The 21,882-nt window shown below is 36.3% G+C and overlaps 1 protein-coding gene across 4 annotated transcripts in view; it reads left to right on the top strand.

Moving 5' to 3' along the window:
• GPSM2 (G protein signaling modulator 2) overlaps positions 1-21,882 on the top strand; it is a 63,002-nt gene that overhangs the window by 25,056 nt on the left and 16,064 nt on the right. For all 4 annotated transcript variants that reach the window (XM_080800391.1, XM_080800393.1, XM_080800394.1 and 1 more), the window contains 5 exons: positions 883-1,038; positions 1,946-2,054; positions 2,912-3,041; positions 13,797-13,867; positions 20,043-20,219. In XM_080800391.1, the coding sequence (XP_080656517.1) occupies positions 883-1,038; positions 1,946-2,054; positions 2,912-3,041; positions 13,797-13,867; positions 20,043-20,219 (643 nt within the window). The remainder of the gene's footprint in view (positions 1-882; positions 1,039-1,945; positions 2,055-2,911; positions 3,042-13,796; positions 13,868-20,042; positions 20,220-21,882) is intronic.

Genomic DNA, 21,882 nt, shown 5'->3' with positions numbered 1-21,882 from the left:
AAATCATATGAAGTATTTATAGTATTTGGCAGAAATTATAGGAGTCATTTAAGTTACTGGATCTAAAGTATCTGTAGGATTAAGTGCTGATGATAAGAATAAAAACAGTATTAACATTAGCATCTACTGTGAACAAGATGCTATTCTAAGCACTTTGTATATACTAATTCATTTAATCTTCACAAAAACCTGTGAGGTATTTTCTCCATTTAACATATGAAGAAACGGAGAGAGGTTGAGAGACTTGCCCCATTGCAGAGCTAATAATTGGCAAAGTCGGGATTTGAACCCAGTCTGGCTCTAGGATCCACACTCTTAGCTGCTACACTGGCTTCTCATTGATGATTCAATGAGTATAGGTAGAATTTGGTTAATATTTAAATATGGTATTTAATATTTTTCAGAAATCAGTGACTAATAACCTATACATTAGAATTTTAACCAAGTATTTTAAGTTTTGACAAAATGCAAAGACAACAGTATGATTGCAAAGTGAGGTTATGTGGACAAAAATTCTCTTTTTTTGCCCCTACAACTGGGACAGGTTTTTTTAAATGTTAAAAAAAAACTGTATTATATAATCTTTAGGGGTCCTTAATCTCATATTTCAATACTCCTTTTCTCTGAAGAATTAATAGGACTCTCAAATTTATTCTTAGAATCTGGATTTGGTTTTTGTGTTTCCAAGACATCTTTTCATTTTGTCTAAAAGTAGTGGAGAAAGTGTGGGATATTAAACTCTAAAATAGATGTACTGTAAAGGCAGAAGGAAAAAGAGTTTTATTTTACAATTTATTTTACAATTTTTTGTACAATAATTTACAAGTATTATAGCCAAAAATAAAAATGATCATTGTGTGAGAACTAATTTCTTTTTTTTAGAAAGACACTACTATTGGCTCGACAGCTTAAAGACAGAGCTGTTGAAGCACAGTCTTGTTATAGTCTTGGAAACACATATACTTTGCTTCAAGACTACGAAAAGGCCATTGATTATCATCTGAAGCACTTAGCAATTGCTCAAGAGCTAAATGATAGGTAAGTTACACACTTTTTTACTATAACTAAAATATAGATGCATTATTGAACCCCTAGAGTTTTTCCTTTGTTTTTGTTTCCTTTGTTTTCTTTGAAATTTTTAATCAAGGAATTTCTTCTGTTTTAGTCACCTCCTCTCTATATTATTGTTTGAAGGACTAGTATGTCTTAGAAGATGAAAGTGCTCCATATAGCCTTGAACCAAGACAGTAAAGAGGTCACAAACTCAATTGCCTACAAAGGTCCTCCTGACTAGATCAGTGTGGGAATTGTGGTCAACTTACAGATAAGGGCCAATGTAAAGCTCCTCAGCTCCAGCTCATTTTGCTAGGCAGGACTGAGGATCTATGATGTCCAAATATTCCTCTTTTTTAAAGAGAAGCTGGAAGTCCTGAGTTTTATATGAAATCTGATTTTTAAATGTTGATGGCTATTTTAAAAAAACTGTATGAAAAAGCAGTGTATCTCTATAGGCATTTAGTCTGTAATGTTTGCTTTAGGAGACAGATTTTTACTTCATTATGAAGAATTTCTCTGTAGTTCAAAGTAAAGTATGCTACTTCTAGTGAGTTCTCTCTCCCAGTAGTATTCAAACATGGACTGAATGATTACCTGGGTTATTATGAAAAGAAAATGGAGTCATTTAGAAGGACCTATCCGTGAGATTTTATTATTTCATAATAAATTGTATGTTTTAAAAGAATGTTTCCCATTTTAATACCTGACTCTGAGTTCAGTATTATCTGGGTATTCTAATAAGTCTCTAATGTTAAGATAGTATGTTCCTTTATGAAAGACCAAATAAATCCAAAGCATTATTTATACCTTTAATTACTTCTAGATAGCTTTTATTCCACACACAGCTCTCTTTCAGATAACTGCATGTTAGCTTTGAATTGTTTTGTAGAATTGGTGAGGGAAGAGCATGTTGGAGCTTAGGAAATGCGTACACTGCTCTAGGGAATCATGATCAAGCGATGCATTTTGCTGAAAAGCACTTGGAAATTTCAAGAGAGGTATGAAACTAAAACACTGCTATCTGTGCTGTTATGGTTCACAAATTAGCAGGGTTGGGGGAAGCCCTGTTATTTCTCTAGATTGCTCCTATGTGACCTAGTAATAAATTTAACTTATTCCCTTGGCATAAGAACTGCACAAAGCATTTTGAGATACAAATCAGAGGTCTCTTTGCATTGGCCTTGATGTAGGAAGACAGGAAGGTAAGGCCAAGCATGGCAGAATGGAAAGATTACTAAAATATGCCTCCCATCTCTACATGGAAAAGTAGCATGGTATAGAAACAAAAACATGTTTTGTTTTGTAAACCAATCACGGATTGTTTCCTGTTGCAGTTTTGTCACTTTCTGGCTATTTGAGATTGGAAACCTTTTCTGAGTCTCATTTCTCTCATTTATAAAATGGGACAAATAATATCTACCTTGCAGATCATTGTAAGAATTAGAGATAGTGTATATAAAACTGCCCAGTGTAATGTCTAGTGCTGGTTTAATATATATTAACTATTACTATGGAATGGAAACAAAATTAGGAAATTTTAATCATGTGATGCCAAGTCTGTCACAGAATAACTTACATTATTATTAAATACAATTATAGAAGTTAAAAGCAACTAATATTTAGAGAATGAATTGATACAATATAATTAGCTCTCCTATTGCCATACTTACAGAAATTTCCGTTTTCTTTAAAACAGTTATTGAAAAAAACCATTTAATTCAGTCTCTTAATTCTGATATAACAATTTTCATTTCTCTATATTTTCTTCAGTTTTGGGTTCACAACATTTTCAGCTAATCTTCACCATTTTTTGTCTTTTAATACTACTCTAAAATATAAATGCTTGTGGTTTTAGGTTGGGGATAGAAGTGGTGAACTAACAGCACGACTAAATCTCTCAGATCTTCAAATGGTTCTTGGTCTGAGCTACAGCACAAATAATTCAATAATGTCTGAAAATATTGAAATTGATAACAGTTTGCATGGTAAGTAATAGGTCTTCAAACCCAATTTCTTTATCCTCAATTACATTTACATTACATACCACATGTTTACCTTGTCCAGAGAGAATATATAACATAGGAAGCTCAACTTTTTATAATACCTTTTTGCTTTACCCTGTCCTATTGGTTTAGCAATATAGAATACAGTATTTTCAGCTATTATCATGAACTTAGGAATGGTAAAGTTATGATGATTTTCTTTTGTAAAAATACATTTAAATTCTCTATAAGCTCATTCAAAAGTTTGTATATGTGAAGATGACAAAATTAAAACATTTTTTGGTAATTTTTAATTCAAATGTTTCTACATATATGATTTTTATTTAGTTATTTTCTTCCCCCCTTTTTTTTAGGATTTTATTTATTTATTTATTTATTTATTTATTTATGAGAGAGAGAGAGAGAGAGTAGTATCAAGCAGGGGGAGGGAGAGGGGCAAGCAGACTACAGTCAGTGTGGAGCCTGAGGCAGGTCCCCATTTCACGACCCTGAGATGATGGCCTGAGCTGGAATCTAGAGACAGACACTTAACTGACTGAGCAATGCAGGCCCCCCCTCCCATTTAATTTCTAAGGTGATCTCTTAGTAATATTACTTTTTTTTCTTTTAATTCAGAAAACCTGGGAAATTTTCTTTAGGTCAGCACCTACAGAAAGATTTGGTTTGACATTGCTACAGGGAAAGACATGCTTGACTGTCTCTGTTTCTACATGAAAAAAATTGTACTTTTTTTTTTTTTTTTTAAGTAAGCCTTATGCCCCATGTGAGGCTTGAACTCATGACCCTGAGATCAAGAGTCATATACTCTACTGACTGAGCCAACCAGGTGCCCCCAAAATTCTACCTCTGATTAAAGAAATAAAAAGGGACAATAATCTAATACTCTATACATGATTGTGTGAGATCCATTTTACAGATCTGGCCGAAGCTTTAAAAATTCTCAGTCTGATAGAAATTACCGATACAGATTAATGTTTTGAACTCGAAAGTCAGTGAAAAATAGAGCTTTCATCTGTTTCCTTGTCTAAGCCCATATAAAGAAAGGAAGAAGGAAGAGATATTAGCAGCTAGTCAGACTTTGAAAGAACATTTAGTGAAAGATTCTGAAGTATGTGTAATTTATGGGACTGTGTGCTTTGCAACTGAGTAATGGGCTGTAAAATTTCTCTGCTTAATTTTCAAGTAGGGTATGTTGTAATATTTCCGATATTTTAACAAACTTACTTGTCCTCATGGACCCCTCTAACTATAGACCCATTTTTTTGTTCCCACTTATTAAAAAAAACGTTGAAAATATTATTAACGTTCATTTCTTTACTTCTTCACCTCCCATTCCCTGCTCAAGTCACTCTACTCGGGCTTTGGCTCCATCGTGACACTGAAACCTTTTCAAAGTTACCAGAGATCTCCATTTTACCAAATCATTGATCAGTTTTCAGATGTCAGGTTACTTGATTTCTCAACGATATTTCCTACTGTTGATCATTCCCTTCTCAAAATACTTTCTTTGCTCATTTGGCTTCCAGGATTATCCTCCTTTTCTGGTTTGCTCTCACCTCATTGGCCACTCTCAGTCATCATCACTGTCTCCTCATCATCTTTACATCCTTAAAATTTGTAGTGCCCAGAAATCAGTTCTTTTTTTTTTTTTTTAAGATTTTATTTATTTATTTGATAGAGACATAGCGAGAGAGGGAACACAAGCAGGAGGAGTGAGAGAGGAAGAAGCAGGCTCCCGCAGAGCAGGGAGCCTGATGCAATGCTGACACTTGATCCCAGGACCCTGGGATCATGACCTGAGCCGAAGGCAGATGCCCAACAACTGAGCCACCCAGGTGCCCGCAGAGATCAGTTCTTGGACCTTTTCTTCCTTTCCCCTTCCCTCTCTCCCTCCCTATTTTCTATCTTGTCCTTCCTTCCTTTCTGATTTTATCCTTTTTCCTCTTATCCTGTACTCTAGATCTACTTCTTTTTCTTTCTTTTTTTTAAGATTTTATTTTTTAAAGATTTTTTTTAAAACATACTTGATTTTTTTTTTAAGATTTTATTTATTCATTTGACATACAGAGATCAGGAGCAGGCAGAGAGAGAGAGAGGAGGAAGCAGGCTTCCCGCCGAGCAAAGAGCCCGATGCGTGGCTTGATCCCTGGACCCTGGGATCATGACCTGAACCAAAGACAGAGGCTTTAACCCACTGAGCCACCCGGGCGTCCCTAAAGATTTTATTTATTTGTCAGAAGAGGGCAAGAGCAGGGGGAGCAGCAGGCAGAAGCAGGCTCTGCACTGATCAAGGAGCTTGATGTGGGACTCAGTCTCAAGACCTTGGGATCATGACCCAAGCCAAAGGCAGACGCCTATCCAACTGAGCCACGCAGGCATCCCAAGATTTGATTGATTGATTGATTGATTGATTGATTTGACAGAGAGAGGGAGCAAGCATGAGCCAGGGGGGAGACAGAGAAGCAGACTACTTGCTGAGCAGGGAGCCCAATGCAGGGCCCAATCCAGGAACCCTGTGATCATGACCTGAGCTGAAAGCAGACACTTAACTGAGTGAGCTACCCAGGTGCCCCTAGATGAGTGCTTCTAATAGAACTTTCTGCGAAGATGGAAATATTGTAGATCTAATCTGTCTAGTACAATAGCCTCTAGCCATATGTGGCTCTTGAGAACTTGCAGTGTGGCTAGTGCAAAAGAGGAAATGAATTCTTAATATTATAATTATAATTAATTAAAAATTTAAGGGCCTCTGGGTGGCTCAGTCAGTTAATTGGCTGCCTGCAGCTCAGGTCATGATCCTACGGTCCTGGGACTAAGCCCCATGTCAGGCTCCCTGCTCAGCAGAGAGCCTGCTTCTTCCTCTTCCTCTGCCTGCCCCTCTGCCTGCTTGAGTGCGCACGTGCTTGCTCGTTCTTGCTCTCTCTCTCTCTCTGCCCAAAAAAAAAAAAAAAAATTAAAAGCCACATGTGACTAGTGGCTACTCTATCAAACAGCACAACTCTAGATATTTCATTCAGTTGATTGGCTTTTATGTCCTCTATATACTGATGACTTTCAAATTGTTATTTCTAATCATAATTTTTCTCTTATGTTTGAGATTCACATTTATAACATTGCCATTTGAGTGTCTAATTGGCATCTAAAACTTAACATGTCCAAAACAGAGCTCTTGTTCTTTCTTCCCACACATGTTCTTCATCCAGTTTGCCCCATCTCAGAAAATGGTACCACCATTCATCCAAGTGTTCAGGCCAAATACCCATGGGTCATCCTTGTTCCCTTTCTTCTACTCACTTCCTACATCCAACCTATCAGAAACCCTACCTTCAAAATATATGCCTAATCTCTCTTACAATGTACATAACAACAATCTTAGTACAAGTTACCAAAATTTCCCAGTAGGGTACTAGCCTATCAACTATTTCTCTTGCTTCCTTTCTTAATCCCTCACACTGACTTTTTCACACAGCAGCCAGTGTTCTTTTAAAATGTAAATCATGTAAATCATGTCACGTCATTCATCAGTTCAGAAACCTCCAGTGACTTCCCATCACACCTAAAACCAAGTCCTCAGTTGTCACCATGGTTAAAAAGCCTTATGTAATCTTGACCTACTTCTTCAACATCACTTCCTACCACTCCCTGTTTGCTCATTGTGGCTGCATGAAGATAGGTATTTTTTGGCCTCGTTTGTTCACTGCTGTATCTCCAGTGCCAGGAAAAGTCTGCTGGCTAAAGGAACTGCAAGGAAACATCTATTTCTGGTGTTGGCTCAGGGTAGAGAAAAGGAGTGTTCCTTAAGAATCTGAATTTATGGGGCGCCTGGGTGGCTCAGTGGTTAAAGCCGCTGCCTTCGGCTCAGGTCATGATCCCAGCGTCCTGGGATCGAGCCCCGCATCGGGCTCTCTGCTCAGCAGGGAGCCTGCTTCCTCCCTTCTCTCTCTGCCTGCCTCTCTGCCTACTTGTGATCTGTCTGTCAAATAAATAAATAAAATCTTTAAAAAAAAAAAAAAAAGAATCTGAATTTATAAGCCTGCCTCCATACTGGTTTGGAATTTTATTTATTTTACCTGCACAGTTTAAGAAACCCCAATCCAGTGAAGTGCTTTTGGGTTAGAAATGCCCCTAGAGAGTTAGCAGAAGACCAGATACTTTCTGGAGGAAAGCACCTTTGATCAGGCCTATAAAGGTTCACAACAACAAAATTACCACTCATAAAGAAACAAGCCAACATGAGTAAGAAAATTAACAAAAAGCAAAATTAGACCACCAAGATCTTTTCAGATGTTGGAATTATCAGAGAATACAAAATAACTATGGTTAAATATTTATAGAAGTAACAAAATTGAAACAAAAGAATAACGAAAATAATCAGGCAGATTTGAAGAAAATAATAGCTTACCAAAAAAAAAAAAAGAATAATAGCTTACATTATTAGTACTTACTATATGCCAGAAACTGATTTAAGTGCTTTTCCTGTTTTAACCCATTTAATCCTAACATCTCTAGGAGGTAAATTTCTGTTATCCCTAATTTTCAGACAGGGACATGGAGGCAGGAGCAGTTAAATAGCTTTATATATATATATAATAGCTTATTATATAGATATAATAGGCAGGAGCAGTTAAATAGCTTTATATATATATATACCTAAATAGTAGGTAGTAAAGATGGGAGTTAAATCTAGTCAGTCTGGCTTCAGAGGCTATGTCTTATCTGAGATTTATGTGTTAATGTGATTTTAACATAACTCTCAATAACTCAGTAGGTAAATATCATTCAGGAATCAGATGTCAGTAATAGAGGATTTAATAAGCACAATGGGCTGGATCTAATGTAGCATCTTTTACATTGTTTGACCTATTCATGAGTTGTAAAATCAGTTTCAGAGGTTCAGCTATCATTACACACACACACACACACACACACACACACGGGTTGTCGTACATGATAGATAAGAGCAAGTACTGTTGTGTGAAGATTTGTTATATATTTGGGTATTTGTAGTCAGGGTTGTAATGCAAATGTATTTCTAAATATGTGTCACTGTTAAAATGAAAAACACTGGGGGCACCTGGGTGGCTCGGTCAGTTAAGTGTCTGCCTTCTGCTCAGGTCATGATCCTAGGGTCCTGGGATCAAGCCCTGCATCTGGCTCCCTGCTTAATGGGGAATTTGCTTCTCCCTCTCTCTCTTCCTGCTGCTCCCCTTGCTTGTGCATTCTCTCTGTCAAATAAGTAAATAAAATCTTTTTAAAAAATGGAAAACATTGATTTAATGGACATATAGAATACTGCACCTAGCAACTAAACAATTCAAATCCTTTTAAAACATTCATTAAACACTTGAAAAATTTGACCACATGCTATAAGCCAATAAAGCAAATCTCAACAAACTTGAAAGAATCTATATCACATATATTTCATGTGCTGAGCATAATGCAGATAAACTAGAAATTAACAGATAATGTATAAAACATACTCATTTGAAAACCTTCAAATGCATTTCTAAGTTATGGGCTGCAAAAGAAATGGTACATAAGAGAAAATAGCTTAGGACTTAATTCCACATTGTAGGATAGGACTTACACTGGGTCTTAGAACAAAATTTACATTATAATTAAGAAGGAAAAACGCTGAAAAGCGAGTTGAATATCCAGCTTTTATTTTTTTTTTAAGATTTTATTTATTTATTTGACAGGCAGAGATCACAAGTAGGCAGAGAGGCAGGCAGAGAGAGAGGAGGAAGCAGGCTCCCCGCCAAGCAGAGAGCCCGACTCGGGGCTTGATCCCAGAACCCTGGGATCATGACCTAAGCCGAAGGCAGAGGCTTTAACACACTGAGCCACCCAGGTGCCCCGAATATCCAGCTTTTAAAAGTAAACACAAGGGATGCCTGGGTGGCTTAGTTGGTTAAGCGTCTGCCTTTGGCTCAGGTCATGATCTCAGGGTCCTGGGGTCAGAGTTGGGCTCCTTGCTCAGCGGGGAGCCAGCTTCTCCCCCTGCTTGTGCTCTCTCTCTCTCTTCCTCTGACAAACAAAATCTTTCTTTAAAAAAAATGTAAAAACAAAAAATAAACTCAAAAGAAAGTAGAAGGCAAAAAATAGTAACAAGTTAATGAAATTAAAACAAAGATTCAATAGAGAGATTTTAAAAACTACAAATTTGGTTCTTTAGAAAGACTAGGGGCGCCTGGGTGGCTCAGTGGGTTAAAGCCTCTGCTTTCGGTTTGCCTTCGGCTCAGGTCGTGGTTTCAGGGTCCTGGAATTGAGCCCTACATCAGGCTTTCTCTTCAGTGGAGGAGCCTGCTTCGCTTCCTCTCTCTCTGTCTGCCTCTCTGCCTACTTGTGATCTGTCTGTCAAATAAATACATTTTTTAAAAAAAATTTTTTAAAAAGACAAATTTACAGCAAGATTTTATTTTTTAAGTGAAGGAAAAGGAAATAATAGAGGTGCAGTAGAGAATAAAAAGATAACAGATGATCCTGAATAATTTATGACAAAATATTTGAAAACCTAGGAGAAATGGGTAATTTTTAGAAAAACAAATTACTAAAATTGAATCTAGAAAACAGTCTAATGGTAGGAAGCAAGTGAGTGGCATCCCTAATGCCTAAAAGCATAAAGAAATTTGATCAGTAATTTAAAATCTTCCCACTGAGAAAATACTCAGCTGAGATGATTTTACAAATGAGACCTACCAATCATTCAAGAAAATTGATTCCAACCTTTCACAAAATTTTATAGGTAACTGGAAAACTAGGAATACTTCATTTTTCTGAGAACAGTGTAATCTGGATATCCACACTAGAATAATATAAGAAAGGTAAATTACGAGTCAGTCTTTCTATATATAGGTGCAGAAATTCTAAACAAAATATTCGCAAACCAAATCCAGCAATGAATTTAAGTAAACAGTAAATCAAATGGATTGAACATTAGAAAATCAACTAATGTAATTCACCAATGAGCACAGTAAAGAAGGAAATAGCCTAGATATCCAAATATATTAGTAACTCTATTAAATATAAATGTTTCATTTAAAGGACAGGTGTATCAGACTGGAAAAAGAATAAAATCCAACTAAATGGAAAGAGGAATATCTAAAATGTAAGGATATAGTAAGCCTGAAAGTAAAAGCATAGAAAAAGATATACGATGATAAAACAAAAGAAAGCTGATATAGCTGTATTAATATTTGTACTTTAAGGCATAAGATCTTATTAGAAATGGAGGTCACTTCACAATGGTTAACAGTTCAGCTCACCTGGAAGATACAAGCCTTAAACTTGTGTGTTGCCTAGTAAGCCTAATAATAATAACAAAGCTTCAGCATGTACATGAAGCCAAATTGATCAAACTAAAAGGAGAAATGGGAAAATCCAGAATCATAATGGGAAATTTTAACACACTTCGCTCAGTAATTGCTCACATCAGAAAACTAAATATTAAAAAAAGAAAAAAAAAACTAAATATTATAAAGGATGTCCATTCTCTCCAAACTGATAAAAATTCAGTGCACTGCCAAGCAAATGACAGTTCTTTTATGTAATTTGATGAAATTGTTCATGAATATATGAAAAATATGGCCCAAGAACTCAAAGCCAAAACATCCCTCATGAAAAACAAGAACTAAGTGCTTTCTCTATAAAGATTATAAGGCTACAGTAATTATTGACAGTGTTCTATTAGCATAGACACAGACAGACTAGTGGAATGGAATATAGAGACTGCTGTTCCTTGGACAATCACATAAGTATCTTGATGCACTACAGATTTAAATATGAAAGATAGATTTAAAACAATAATGATTATGATGGCTAACACTTGCTGAATGCTTACTATTTACCAGGCAATGTACTAACCCCTTTATAGGTAATGATGCAGTTACCATCACACAATGCTGTGAGGTAGGTACTGTTCTTTGCAGAAGAACACTGAGTCACAGAGTGGTAATTGCCCAAGGTCATACCACGAGTGAGTTCCTGGTCTGGCTTTAGAGTCCTACAGTTCAATCTGTATGCTGTTAAGACCTCTGAAAATAAAGGAGTGTGCCATCATGATATGACAGACGAAGGCCTTCTCAAAACAAACAAAAAAAAAACCATTAAGGAAAAGCTTGACATTAAAATTAAGAATTCAAAGAAATCCTGAAGAGCTAAAACACAAACTGAGAGGATATTGCCACACATGTGATTAAAAAAGGATTTGTATCCTCCGTGTACAAGAATGCCTATAAATGAGGTGCCTGGGTGGCTCAGTGGGTTAAAGCCTCTGCCTTCGGCTCAGGTCATGATCTGAGGGTCCTGGGATGGAGCCCTGCATCAGACTCTCTGCTCAGCGGGGAGCCTGCTTCCCCCTCTCTCTCTGCCTGCCTCTCTGCCTACTTGTGATCTCTGCCTGTCAAATAAATAAATAAAATATTTTTTAAAATGCCTATAAATTAAAAATAAGACAGATAACCCAACTAAACAATCATCAAAATGATGAACAGAAGAAATACAAATAGCCCATAAATATATGAAAAGATATTTAACTCATTTAATCAGGGAAAATGACAATGAGGTTAATACTAGAAACTTAAGAGGTGGCTAAAAATTAAAAGGTCTGAGAATACCAGTATTAAAATGTGGGTAATAGAAACTCTTACTCAGTGCTGACAGTGACAGAAATATGTCTACTCTCAAGAACAATCTGGCAACGTTCTGGGAAAGTTGAGAATGTAGTAAGCATATGACCAGCAGTTCTACTCCCAGTTATATACTGCTGATACCCAAACTGGAAGAAATTCTTGCTCATTCCACTAAGATATATTTCCAAGAATTTCTATAGTAGTACTTGCTTATATGATTTGAAAAAAAAAATGGAATCAACCTATAAATCTGTCCCTAGTAGAACAGATAAAGAATTTCCTAGTCCTAAAGTGGCAATGAAAATTAAACTAAACTACACATAGCAACTTGGCTGAATCTCTCAAACGTAAGGTTGTTCAAAGGAATCAAGTTAGATGATACATATACTATGAGGGCATTTATTTACTGTATCATAAGCTATGTTGCTTAGAGAGCTATTCGTATGTAATGAAAATTTAAAAATTACCAGGAGGAGGCAAGTTATAGGAAGAGTCACATAGACGAGGAATTAATGTGTTTATTTCTTAATTAATTAATGGTTTATTTCTTAAGCTGGGCATTAGGTATCATATATTCCTTATATTATGTCTTTCAAATATTGCTTAATCTTTATAAAAGATTGAATGGATGTGGAAGTTCTGTTTTAATAATTATTAAAAAGAAATTTGAGGAAGTTTTTATTTAACATTTAATGTGATCTTAAAATGGAAATGAGTGACTTAGGAAAGAGTTACAACAGGGACACCTAGCTGGCTTGGTCAATAGAAACGCGACTTTTTTTTTTTTTTAAGATTTTATTTATTTTTATTTTTATTTTTTTTTAAGATTTTATTTATTTGACAGAGATCACAAGTAGGCAGAGAGGCAGGCCGGGGGATGGGGGGGAGAGGGGAAGCAGGCTCCCTGCTGAGCAGAGAGCCCAATGTGGGGCTCAATCCCAGGACCCTGAGATCATGACCTGAGCCAAAGGCAGAGGCTTAAGCCACTGAGCCACCCAGGCACCCCAGAACATGCGACTCTTAATCTCGGGATCATGAGTTCAAGTTCTACATTGGGCATGGTGCCTACTTAAAAAAAAAAGTTAACAAGATATAGTACTAAGGATGTTATTTTGATTCTTAGCTCAAAACTGAAGGCCTAAAGCCTTTTTCTAAAAATATTTATTTATGCATGGGAAACAGAGGCAGAGGCAGAGCAGGGAGCCTGATGTGAGACTTTATCCCAGGACCCAGGGATCATGACCCAAGCCAAAGGTAGACGCTTAACTATCTGAGCCACCCATGAACCCTCTAAAGCCTTTTCTTTAGGTTTTTACTTACTTAAACTGCCATACAGCTTTTTTTTCTCCTTTATTTAATTTGAAATTTTTTTCAGTTTTATTGAAAAATGATATACATGACTAATTTTAAGGTGTACAAACAAGATGGCTTGATTTTCGTATGTGGTGAAATCATCACCACAGTAGGTTCAGCTAACATCCATCCTCTTGTACAAATAGAAAAGAAAAAAATTTTCTTCTTGTGATGAACAGTCTTATGATAAACCCTCTTAGCAACTTCCCTAAGTAGCATAGAGCAATGTTGACTATAGTCATCATGTTGTATGTTATATTCCCTAGTACTTATTTACTTTATAACCAAAGTTTATACCTTTTGACCACATTCCCCTCCCCTAATCCCCTCTGCTTTTGATAAGCAGATCTCTTTTTCCTAGTTCGGGGTTTTTTGTTTTTTTTTTTAAGATTCCATTATAAGTGAGATCATACAGGATTTGTCCTTCTCATTTTTTCTTTTAAGAGTCTGTGGATAGTATATAACCAGTTATTATAAAATGCCTTTTCTAAATTAATGAGTAATGTTAGTAACCAAAGTTAGTTTCCAACCAAAATGTAGCTTCCTTACATCAAAGCATTTTGGAGGGAGTGGATATTCTATTTTTATGTATTTGGTATGGAAAATTATTATTCTTAAAAGAATACATGTTTGTACATGTTTCCTCCTTCCATATGGGCTTGTGTAACAGACTTTAAAATTGAATAACCTAATGCTGCTGAATTTATAGTCTTAAGGGCTCCCAGGTTTATTTGAATTAATTTTTTTTTCAAAGGTGCACGCCCCAAGTTTGGACGCCGACACAGTATGGAAAACATGGAACTTATGAAGTTAACACCAGAAAAGGTTGGCAGCTTTTATGTTTTAAATTTCTTGAATAGTTTAAATAAACCTTGTCTTGTATAGGTATCACTTTAAAATTTTCCTTTAAAAAGAATGAGGAAAAAAGTACAAGTCCAAAAAGAATGTGTGTAGTATGATGCAACCTGTTCAAGAAGAGCATTATGCATAGATATCCTTTGTAGATGCATAAAACCTTTCCAGAAGCATATGTAAGAAACTTGCTAAGAACAGTTGCTTCTGGGAAAGACACACTATAGTGTGTCTGAGTTAGGAGAGATATTTACTTTATATATAGTTTGAACTGTTTGAATACTTTAACATGAACACATATATTTTAATTAAAAGAAAATCAGAAAAAAAAATTTTTAAAGGGTTAGGAAGCTTTTTTTTTTCCCCCCAACTAAGTAATGGCAAAATTATTGGCAAGGTTAATATTTATGATCAGTTTAGTTTTTCTGGCTGCATTTCTTAAAAGCATTTTCTTAACTGACAGGTAACTTTTTATTCAAGATCTTGTCTAGGCTTTTTTTTTTTTTTTTTAAAGAGAGAAGGGACTTTATTTTATTTTATTTTTTATTTTTTTAAAGATTTTATTCATTTATTTGACAGAGAGAGATCACAGTAGACAGAGAGGCAGGCAGAGAGAGAGAGAGGGAAGCAGACTCCCTGCTGAGCAGAGAGCCCGATGCGGGACTCGATCCCAGGACCCCGGGATCATGACCTGAGCTGAAGGCAGCGGCCTAACCCACTGAGCCACCCAGGCGCCCGAGAAGGGACTTTATAATTAGAGTTTATTTTTGTCTTTATTATTTTTTATTAAGTTTTTTGTTTTAATTCCAGTATAGTTAACATAGTGTTATGAGTTTCAGATGTACAATATAGTGATTCAGTACTTATATATACATTACTGAATGCTCATCACTCTAAGTGTACTTTTTTTTTTTAAAGATTTTATTTATTTATTTCACAGACAGAGATCACAAGTAGGCAGAGAGGCAGGCAGAGAGAGGAGGAGGGGAAACAGGCCCCCCACTGAGCGGAGAGCCAGATGGCGGGGCTCGATCCCAGGACCCTGGGATCATGACAGGAGCCGAAGGCAGAGGCTTTAACCCACTGAGCCACCCAGGTGCCCTGCTAAGTGTACTCTTTAATCCCCATCACCTATATCATCCATCCCCCCACCCTGGAAAAAGGTTTTTGAAAAAAAAAAAATCTAGGCTACTTTCTTACACCTTCATTTAACTTACTTTTATACTGTTAAAGTAGGCTGTTGTTCTTTTATGGTATATTATATAAAATGCATCTTATAAAATAAGTTCATTATTAATAACTTTAGAAAATTTCAACAAGGAAATTATCAGTAATCCCACCTCCCAGTTGTTATTTTGGTAGTTATTCATCTTGCATTTTCGTATGAATACTGTCATATTTACAGATATTTTATAATGCATATTTAATATATCATTTCCATGTTAAACATTTTTCTGCCCTATTAAGCATGTGGTTTTTTAATATTGACATTTTTGTGAGAATAGTTTTCAAAAGACTAACATCTAATTGATTTGAACTTATATCCAATATCTTTTTTATTCCAAACAATCTGAGTTGTTAAAAAACTGAAGGACTTCATGATTTCCCCCCAAATACCTACCTCTTACCTTGTCAGTTCTCAAAGCTGTCCAATCTGCAAATTATTAAAAAAAAGAAAACCACAAAACCTTTAAGTCAATTTAAGCCTCTTTTTCTTATTCTTGAGGAACATACTAATAAGTAGCAAAATTAATTTGCTACCTTGTGCCCAGCTCTGTATTAACCATAGATTCCTCTAAGAAGCTAACCAGATTCATTTTTGGGGGTGTTGAGTTTGAAGTTCTTTATAGATCATGCATACATGCCCTTTATCTTTAGTGTCATTTGCGAATATTTTCTCCCATTCCATGGGTTGCCTCTTTGTTTTGTTGACTGTTTCCTTTACTATGCAGAAGTTTTTATCTTGATGAAGTCCCAAAAGTTCATTTTTGCTTTTGTTTTCCTTGACTTTGGAGACATGTTTTGAAAGAAGTTGCTGAAAAGGTTACTGCCTATGTTCTCCTTTAGGATTTTGATGGACTCCTATCTCACATTGAGGTCTTTCATCCATTTAGAGTTTATCTTTATGTATGGTGTAAGAGAATGGTCGAGTTTCATTCTTCTGTATATAGCTGTCCAATTTTCCCAGCACCATTTATTGAAGAGACTGTCTTTTGTCCATTGGATATTTTTTCCTGCTTTGTCAAAGATTAGTTGACCACAGAGTTGAGGGTCCATTTCTGGGATTCTGGGTTCTCTGTTCTGTTCCATTGACCTATGTGTCTGTTTTTGTGCCAGCACCATGCTGTCTTGGAGATCATAGCTTTGTAGTATAGCTTGAAATAAGGCAATGTGATACCCCCAGGTTTTTCTTTTTTAACATTTCCTTGACAATTCGGGGTCTTTTCTGGTTCCATACAAATTTCAGGATTGTTTGTTGCAGCACTTTGAAAAAGGCCATTGGTATTTTTATCAGGATGACGTTGAAAGTATAGCTCGCTCTGGGCAGCATAGACATTTTAACAATGTTTATTCTTCCAATCCATGAGCATGGAATGTTTTTACCATCTTTCCATGTCTTCTTCAATTTCCTTCGTAAGTGTTCCGTAGTATAGATCCTTTCCCTCTTTGGTTAGGTTTGTTCCAAGGTATCTTAAGGTTTTTGATGCTATTATAAATGGAATCAACTCCCTAATTTCTCTTTCTACTGTTACATTGTTAGTGTATAGGAAACCAACTGATTTCTATGCATTGATTTTGTAACCTGCCAGGTTACTGAATTGCTGTATGAGTTGTAGTAATTTGGGAGTAGTCTTTTGGGTTTCCACATAAAGTATCATGTCACCTGTGAAGAGAGGGAGTTTGACTTCTTTGCCAATCTCAGTATCTTTTATTTCTTTTTGTCTGATTGCTGTTGCTAGGACTTCTAGTACTATGTTGAACAACAGTGGCGAGAGTGGGCATCCTTGTCATGTTCCTGATCTTAAGGGAAAGGCTCTCAGCTTTTCCCCATTGAGAATGATATTTGCTGTGGGCTTTTCATAGATGGTTTTTATGAAATTGAGCAATGTTACCCCTATCCCTACACTCTGAAGAGTTTTTGTTGTTGTTGTTGTTGTTGTTTTAATTTGACAGACAGAGATCACAAGTAGGCAGAGAGGCAGCCAGAGAGAGAGAGAGGAGGAAGCAGGCTCCCTGCTGAGCAGAGAGCCCGATGCGGGGCTTGAGCCCAGGACCCTGGGATCATGACCTGAGCCGAAGGCAGAGGCTTTAACCCACTGAGCCACCCAGGCACCCCTCTGAAGAGTTTTAATAAGGAAAGGATGCTGTATTTTGTCAAATGCTTTTCCTGCATCAATTGAGAGGACCGTGTGGTTCTTGTCTCTTCTCTTATTTGTTTTATCATATCGATTGATTTGCAAATATTGAACCACCCTTGCATCCCAGGGATAAATCCCATCTGATTGTGATGGATAATCCTTTTAATGTACTTTTGGATCCTATTAGCTAGGATCTTGTTGAGAATTTTGGCATCCATATTCATCAGAGATATTGGTCTGTAATTCTCCTTTTTGATGAGGTCTTTACCTGGTTTTGGGATCAAGGTAATGCTGGCCTCATAGAATGCGTTTGGAGGTTTTCCTTCTGTTTCCATTTTTTGAAACAGCTTCGGGAGAATAGGTATTATTTCTTCTTTTAGTGTTCGGTAGAATTCCCCCAGGGAACACATCAGGCCCTGGACTCTTGTTTTTTTGCAAAATTTTTGTTCACTGCTCAGTCTCATTACTGGTTATCTAGGAAACAAGTCAAAAAATGGGCAGAAGACATGAACAGACACTTCTCCAAAGAATATATATAAATAGATAACAGGCACATGAAAAAATATTCAACATCATTAGCCATCAGGGAAATTCAAATCAAAACCACACTGAGATACCACCTTACACCAGTTAGAATGGCAAAAAGTGACAAGACAAGAAACAACAAATGTTGGAGAGGTTGTGGAGAAAGGGAACCCTCTTATACTGTTGGTGGGAATGTAAGTTGGTGCAGCCACTTTGGAAAACAGTGTGGAGGTTCCTCAAAAAGTTAAAAATAGAGCTACCCTACGACCCAGCAACTGCACTACTATTTACCCCCAAAATACAGATGTAGTGAAAAGAAGGGCCACATGCACCCCAATGTTCATGGCAGCAACGTCCACAATAGCCAAACTGTGGAAGGAGCCAAGATGCCCTTCAACAGATGAATGGATAAAGGAGCTGTAGTCCGTATATACAATGGAATAATACTCAGACATCAGAAAGGGTGAATACCCAACATTTGAATCAACGTGGATGGAACTAGAGGATATTATGCTGAATGAAGTAAGTTAAACAGAGAAAGACAATTATCAAATGATTTCACTTATTTGTGGAACATAGGGAATAGCATGGAAGACATTAGGAGAAGGAAAGGAAAAATGAAGGGGGGAAGTCAGAGGGGTAGACGAACCATGAGAGACTATGGACTCCAGGAATCAAACTGAGGGTTTAAGAGGGGGAGGGGGTGAGGGAATGGGTGAGCCCGGTGATGGGTATTATTAAGAAGGGCACATATTGCATGGAGCAATGGGTATTATGCACAATGAATCATGGAACACTGCACCAAAAACTAATGATGTACTGTATGATGGCTAACATAACATAATAAAAAAATTGTATTAAAAAAAAGCATCTAACCAGATTCAACCCTGTAATTTTCCAAGAGCCAAATAATGACAAGTTTTATCTTTAAAATACGTTTGGAATTAGTTCCGTTTTCTTTTCCTCACCATAAAGTTGCACTGAGTTACTTCATTAGTCTCAACAAAGTAAAAAAACATATATAAAGAAAAAAAGATGTCTGTCTTAGAGATGGTTCTTGGGAAAGAGTGTAACTGAAGGGAGGTCTTGAGACCCTGGATGTCAGAAAACGCCTTTTTGCTACTCTCACATTTGATTGGTAGTTTCACTTACATTGGAATTATTGGCTGGAAATAATTTTCCTTCGTAATTTTAAGGACATCGTTCCAGTCTGTGTTCTTCAGTGTTTTTGTTGAAAGGTCCAAGTAAGTATATAGGAAACATTTAAAATTTTTCACATTTTGAACCACTTGGGATATAGGTGGGTTTTATGTTCTAACATCTGGGGCCATTTAGTTTTTCTTGAATCAGTAGACCCTGAAGTCCACTCTAGCACTAGTTTCCCCTTATCACCTGTATGAGAAAAGGAATGGGAGCCTGCGAGGGGGTGGTTCAGGGGATGGGGAGGCTTCATTTGATGCAGATAGCTGGCTTAGTCACTCACTAGCTGCCTGTCTCAGGTATGGTAGCCTCAGGAATAGGACTTACTCTAATTTGTGCCTCATGATGTAACCATGAAAAAATGTGTTTTATCAGATTATTAGTTATTATATAACGTAGACCTTTGGACTTACTTGCAAACACTTAAGATTGAAATGTTAAAGCTGCAAATGTCACATAGCTACTGTAGGTTTCCCTTTCCACAGAGTAAATATTTGTTATATTGAGTCTGCTATTTAGAGGTTAAGTATATTTAAAATAGGTCTAGGCTTATATAAATTGCTCATTCGATGTTTTGCCTATTGAGAATTAGTAGCTGGTGAAAACAAAAAGTATCACCAAAAATTACTACTGCTTATATAAATTTTAATAATTTTATTTTTAATTTTAAATTTATATATAAATTAATAATGTTAATTTCTACAGTTAAAAATTCTATGTGCATCCAAAATTTCCAGTTGTAACAGATTAACTCTCTTCCACAATAAAACTTGCTCTTTCCCTGACCATTCAAATTTTATTTTTATGGGATTTTGACAAACTCTGTTTTCTTAAGTTCTTAAAAGCCACCATTTTATGTTTCGGTAATGAGAAATCCACAGTATACATCTGGTACGAGCTGTTGAAAATAGTGAGAAACACTGACAAAAAGGAATTTATTAAGAGATCTAGCTGCCCCTCCACACAAAATGAGTGGTGATGGCAGGTTAATATTATAGAAAACCAGAGATAGCTTTGTTTTTTTCATGTCCTGCTTTCCATTTTTTATATTTATAATTTTGTAGGTACAGAACTGGAACAGTGAAATTCTTGCTAAACAAAAGCCTCTTATTGCCAAACCTTCTGCGAAGCTGCTCTTTGTCAACAGATTGAAGGGGAAAAAATGCAAAACTAATTCCTCCACTAAAGTTCTCCAGGATGCCAGTAATTCCATTGATCACCGAATTCCAAATTCTCAGAGAGTATGTATAAAATAAGATTTTGAGTATCTACATTTTAGTATTCTTGTACTGAAACTGAATATTTGGAAATTTATATTGGACATTTAATACAAAATGCCATTTTTATTCAAAGAAGTCTTCCTTATTTCCCTCTTTCTGTTGTCTTCAAAGCTAGAAACTATAATTTCTCCATTCATGTTGTTTCACTGCTTTGGACAGTAATTGTTTGTCCCTATTTGCAAAAATACTACCCTTTATTTACTGCAATGTCTGCCAGTAAAACTGTCCTTCTTTCAGCTTAGAAGTTAAACAAATTAAATTTAGATGATCAAGGATTTTAAAATACTAATTTAAAACAGTATCTGCTAGCATCAACTTGTTTGTTTATACTGAAATTATAACAGTTAAAAACTATTTTGATGAAACAAGAAACAAGTTATTTAATATAACTTAAAAAATTAAGAAATAAAATATCTGGAGTATCTCTAATCTAGCTAAGTTATACTCTGATAAAAGAATCAAAATAAATTACAAAGATGATTCTTCAAATTATCAAGTCCATTTTTCAATGAGAGCTTTTGGGAAAATTGTGTTAACCTTTTATTTATTTATTTTTTTGACAGACTTCTCTTGTCCCTTAAGAATTAGTTCTGCCCTTCTCCTAAGGCCTATAACACTTGATATAAATGTACCTCTACTATAATATTTACGTCATTATGAAAAAACAAAATACTTTTTATTAAACACTGCAACTGTCATTTTAAGCTTTGAAGCTTTCCAAGTAAAGTATGACTGGTTTCCCTCTGCCCCAAATATTCATTTATTTGAAGTTTATATATTTTTTCAAGATCTCCACATCTTTAATAAAGGACTTGGAAATCACAGTTCTTAGTTTTCAGTTGGAAATCACTGGAAATTGGAAATCACTCTTCTTAGTTTTCAGTTCTTAGATTAGTTTACCTTCAAATTCTGTTGTAGAATCTTAGAACTGAACTTTGAGCCTGTTTAAAAATAAACTGCTTCAGGGGCACCTGGGTGGCTCAGTGGATTAAAACCTCTGCCTTCGGCTCGGGTCATGATCCCAGGGTCCTGGGATCGAGCCCCATCGGGCTCTCTGCTCAGCGGGGAGCCTGCTTCCCCCTCTCTCTCTGCCTGCCTCTCTGCCTACTTGTGATCTCTGTCAAATAAATAAATAAAATCTTTTAAAAATAAAAAATAATAAAAAATAATAAACTGCTTCAGATACTGAATGAATTTATATAATGAATACTGAATGAAATTATATAAATTCATTCAGTATCTGAAGCAGTTCCCCCGAGTATGAGGTACCTTTTTTTTTTAAAGGTATTTATTTATTTATTTGAGACAGAGCGTGAGCAGGGGGAGTGGCAGGCAGAGGAAGAAGCAGACTCCTCACTGGGTAGGGAGCCCAGTGCAGGACTGGATCCCAGGACCCTGGGATCACGAGCTGAGCTGAAGGCAGGTACTTAGACTGAGCCACCCAAGCTCCCTGAGGTACATTTCTTTAGCCTTAGAAATATAAGGATTAAAAACTATACATAACTAGGGGCGTCTGGGTGGCTCAGTGGGTTAAGCCTCTGCCTTCAGCTCAGGTCATGATCCCAGGGTCCTGGGATCGAGCCCCACATACGGTTCTCTGCTCAGCAGGGAGACTGCTTCCCCC

Source organism: Martes martes, assembly GCF_963455335.1.
Source record: "Martes martes genome assembly, chromosome: 4".
In the NCBI taxonomy this organism is placed as follows: Eukaryota; Metazoa; Chordata; class Mammalia; order Carnivora; family Mustelidae; genus Martes; species Martes martes.
Note: the sequence above shows the minus strand (reverse complement) of the source record. Positions and strands in the feature narration are given on the sequence as shown.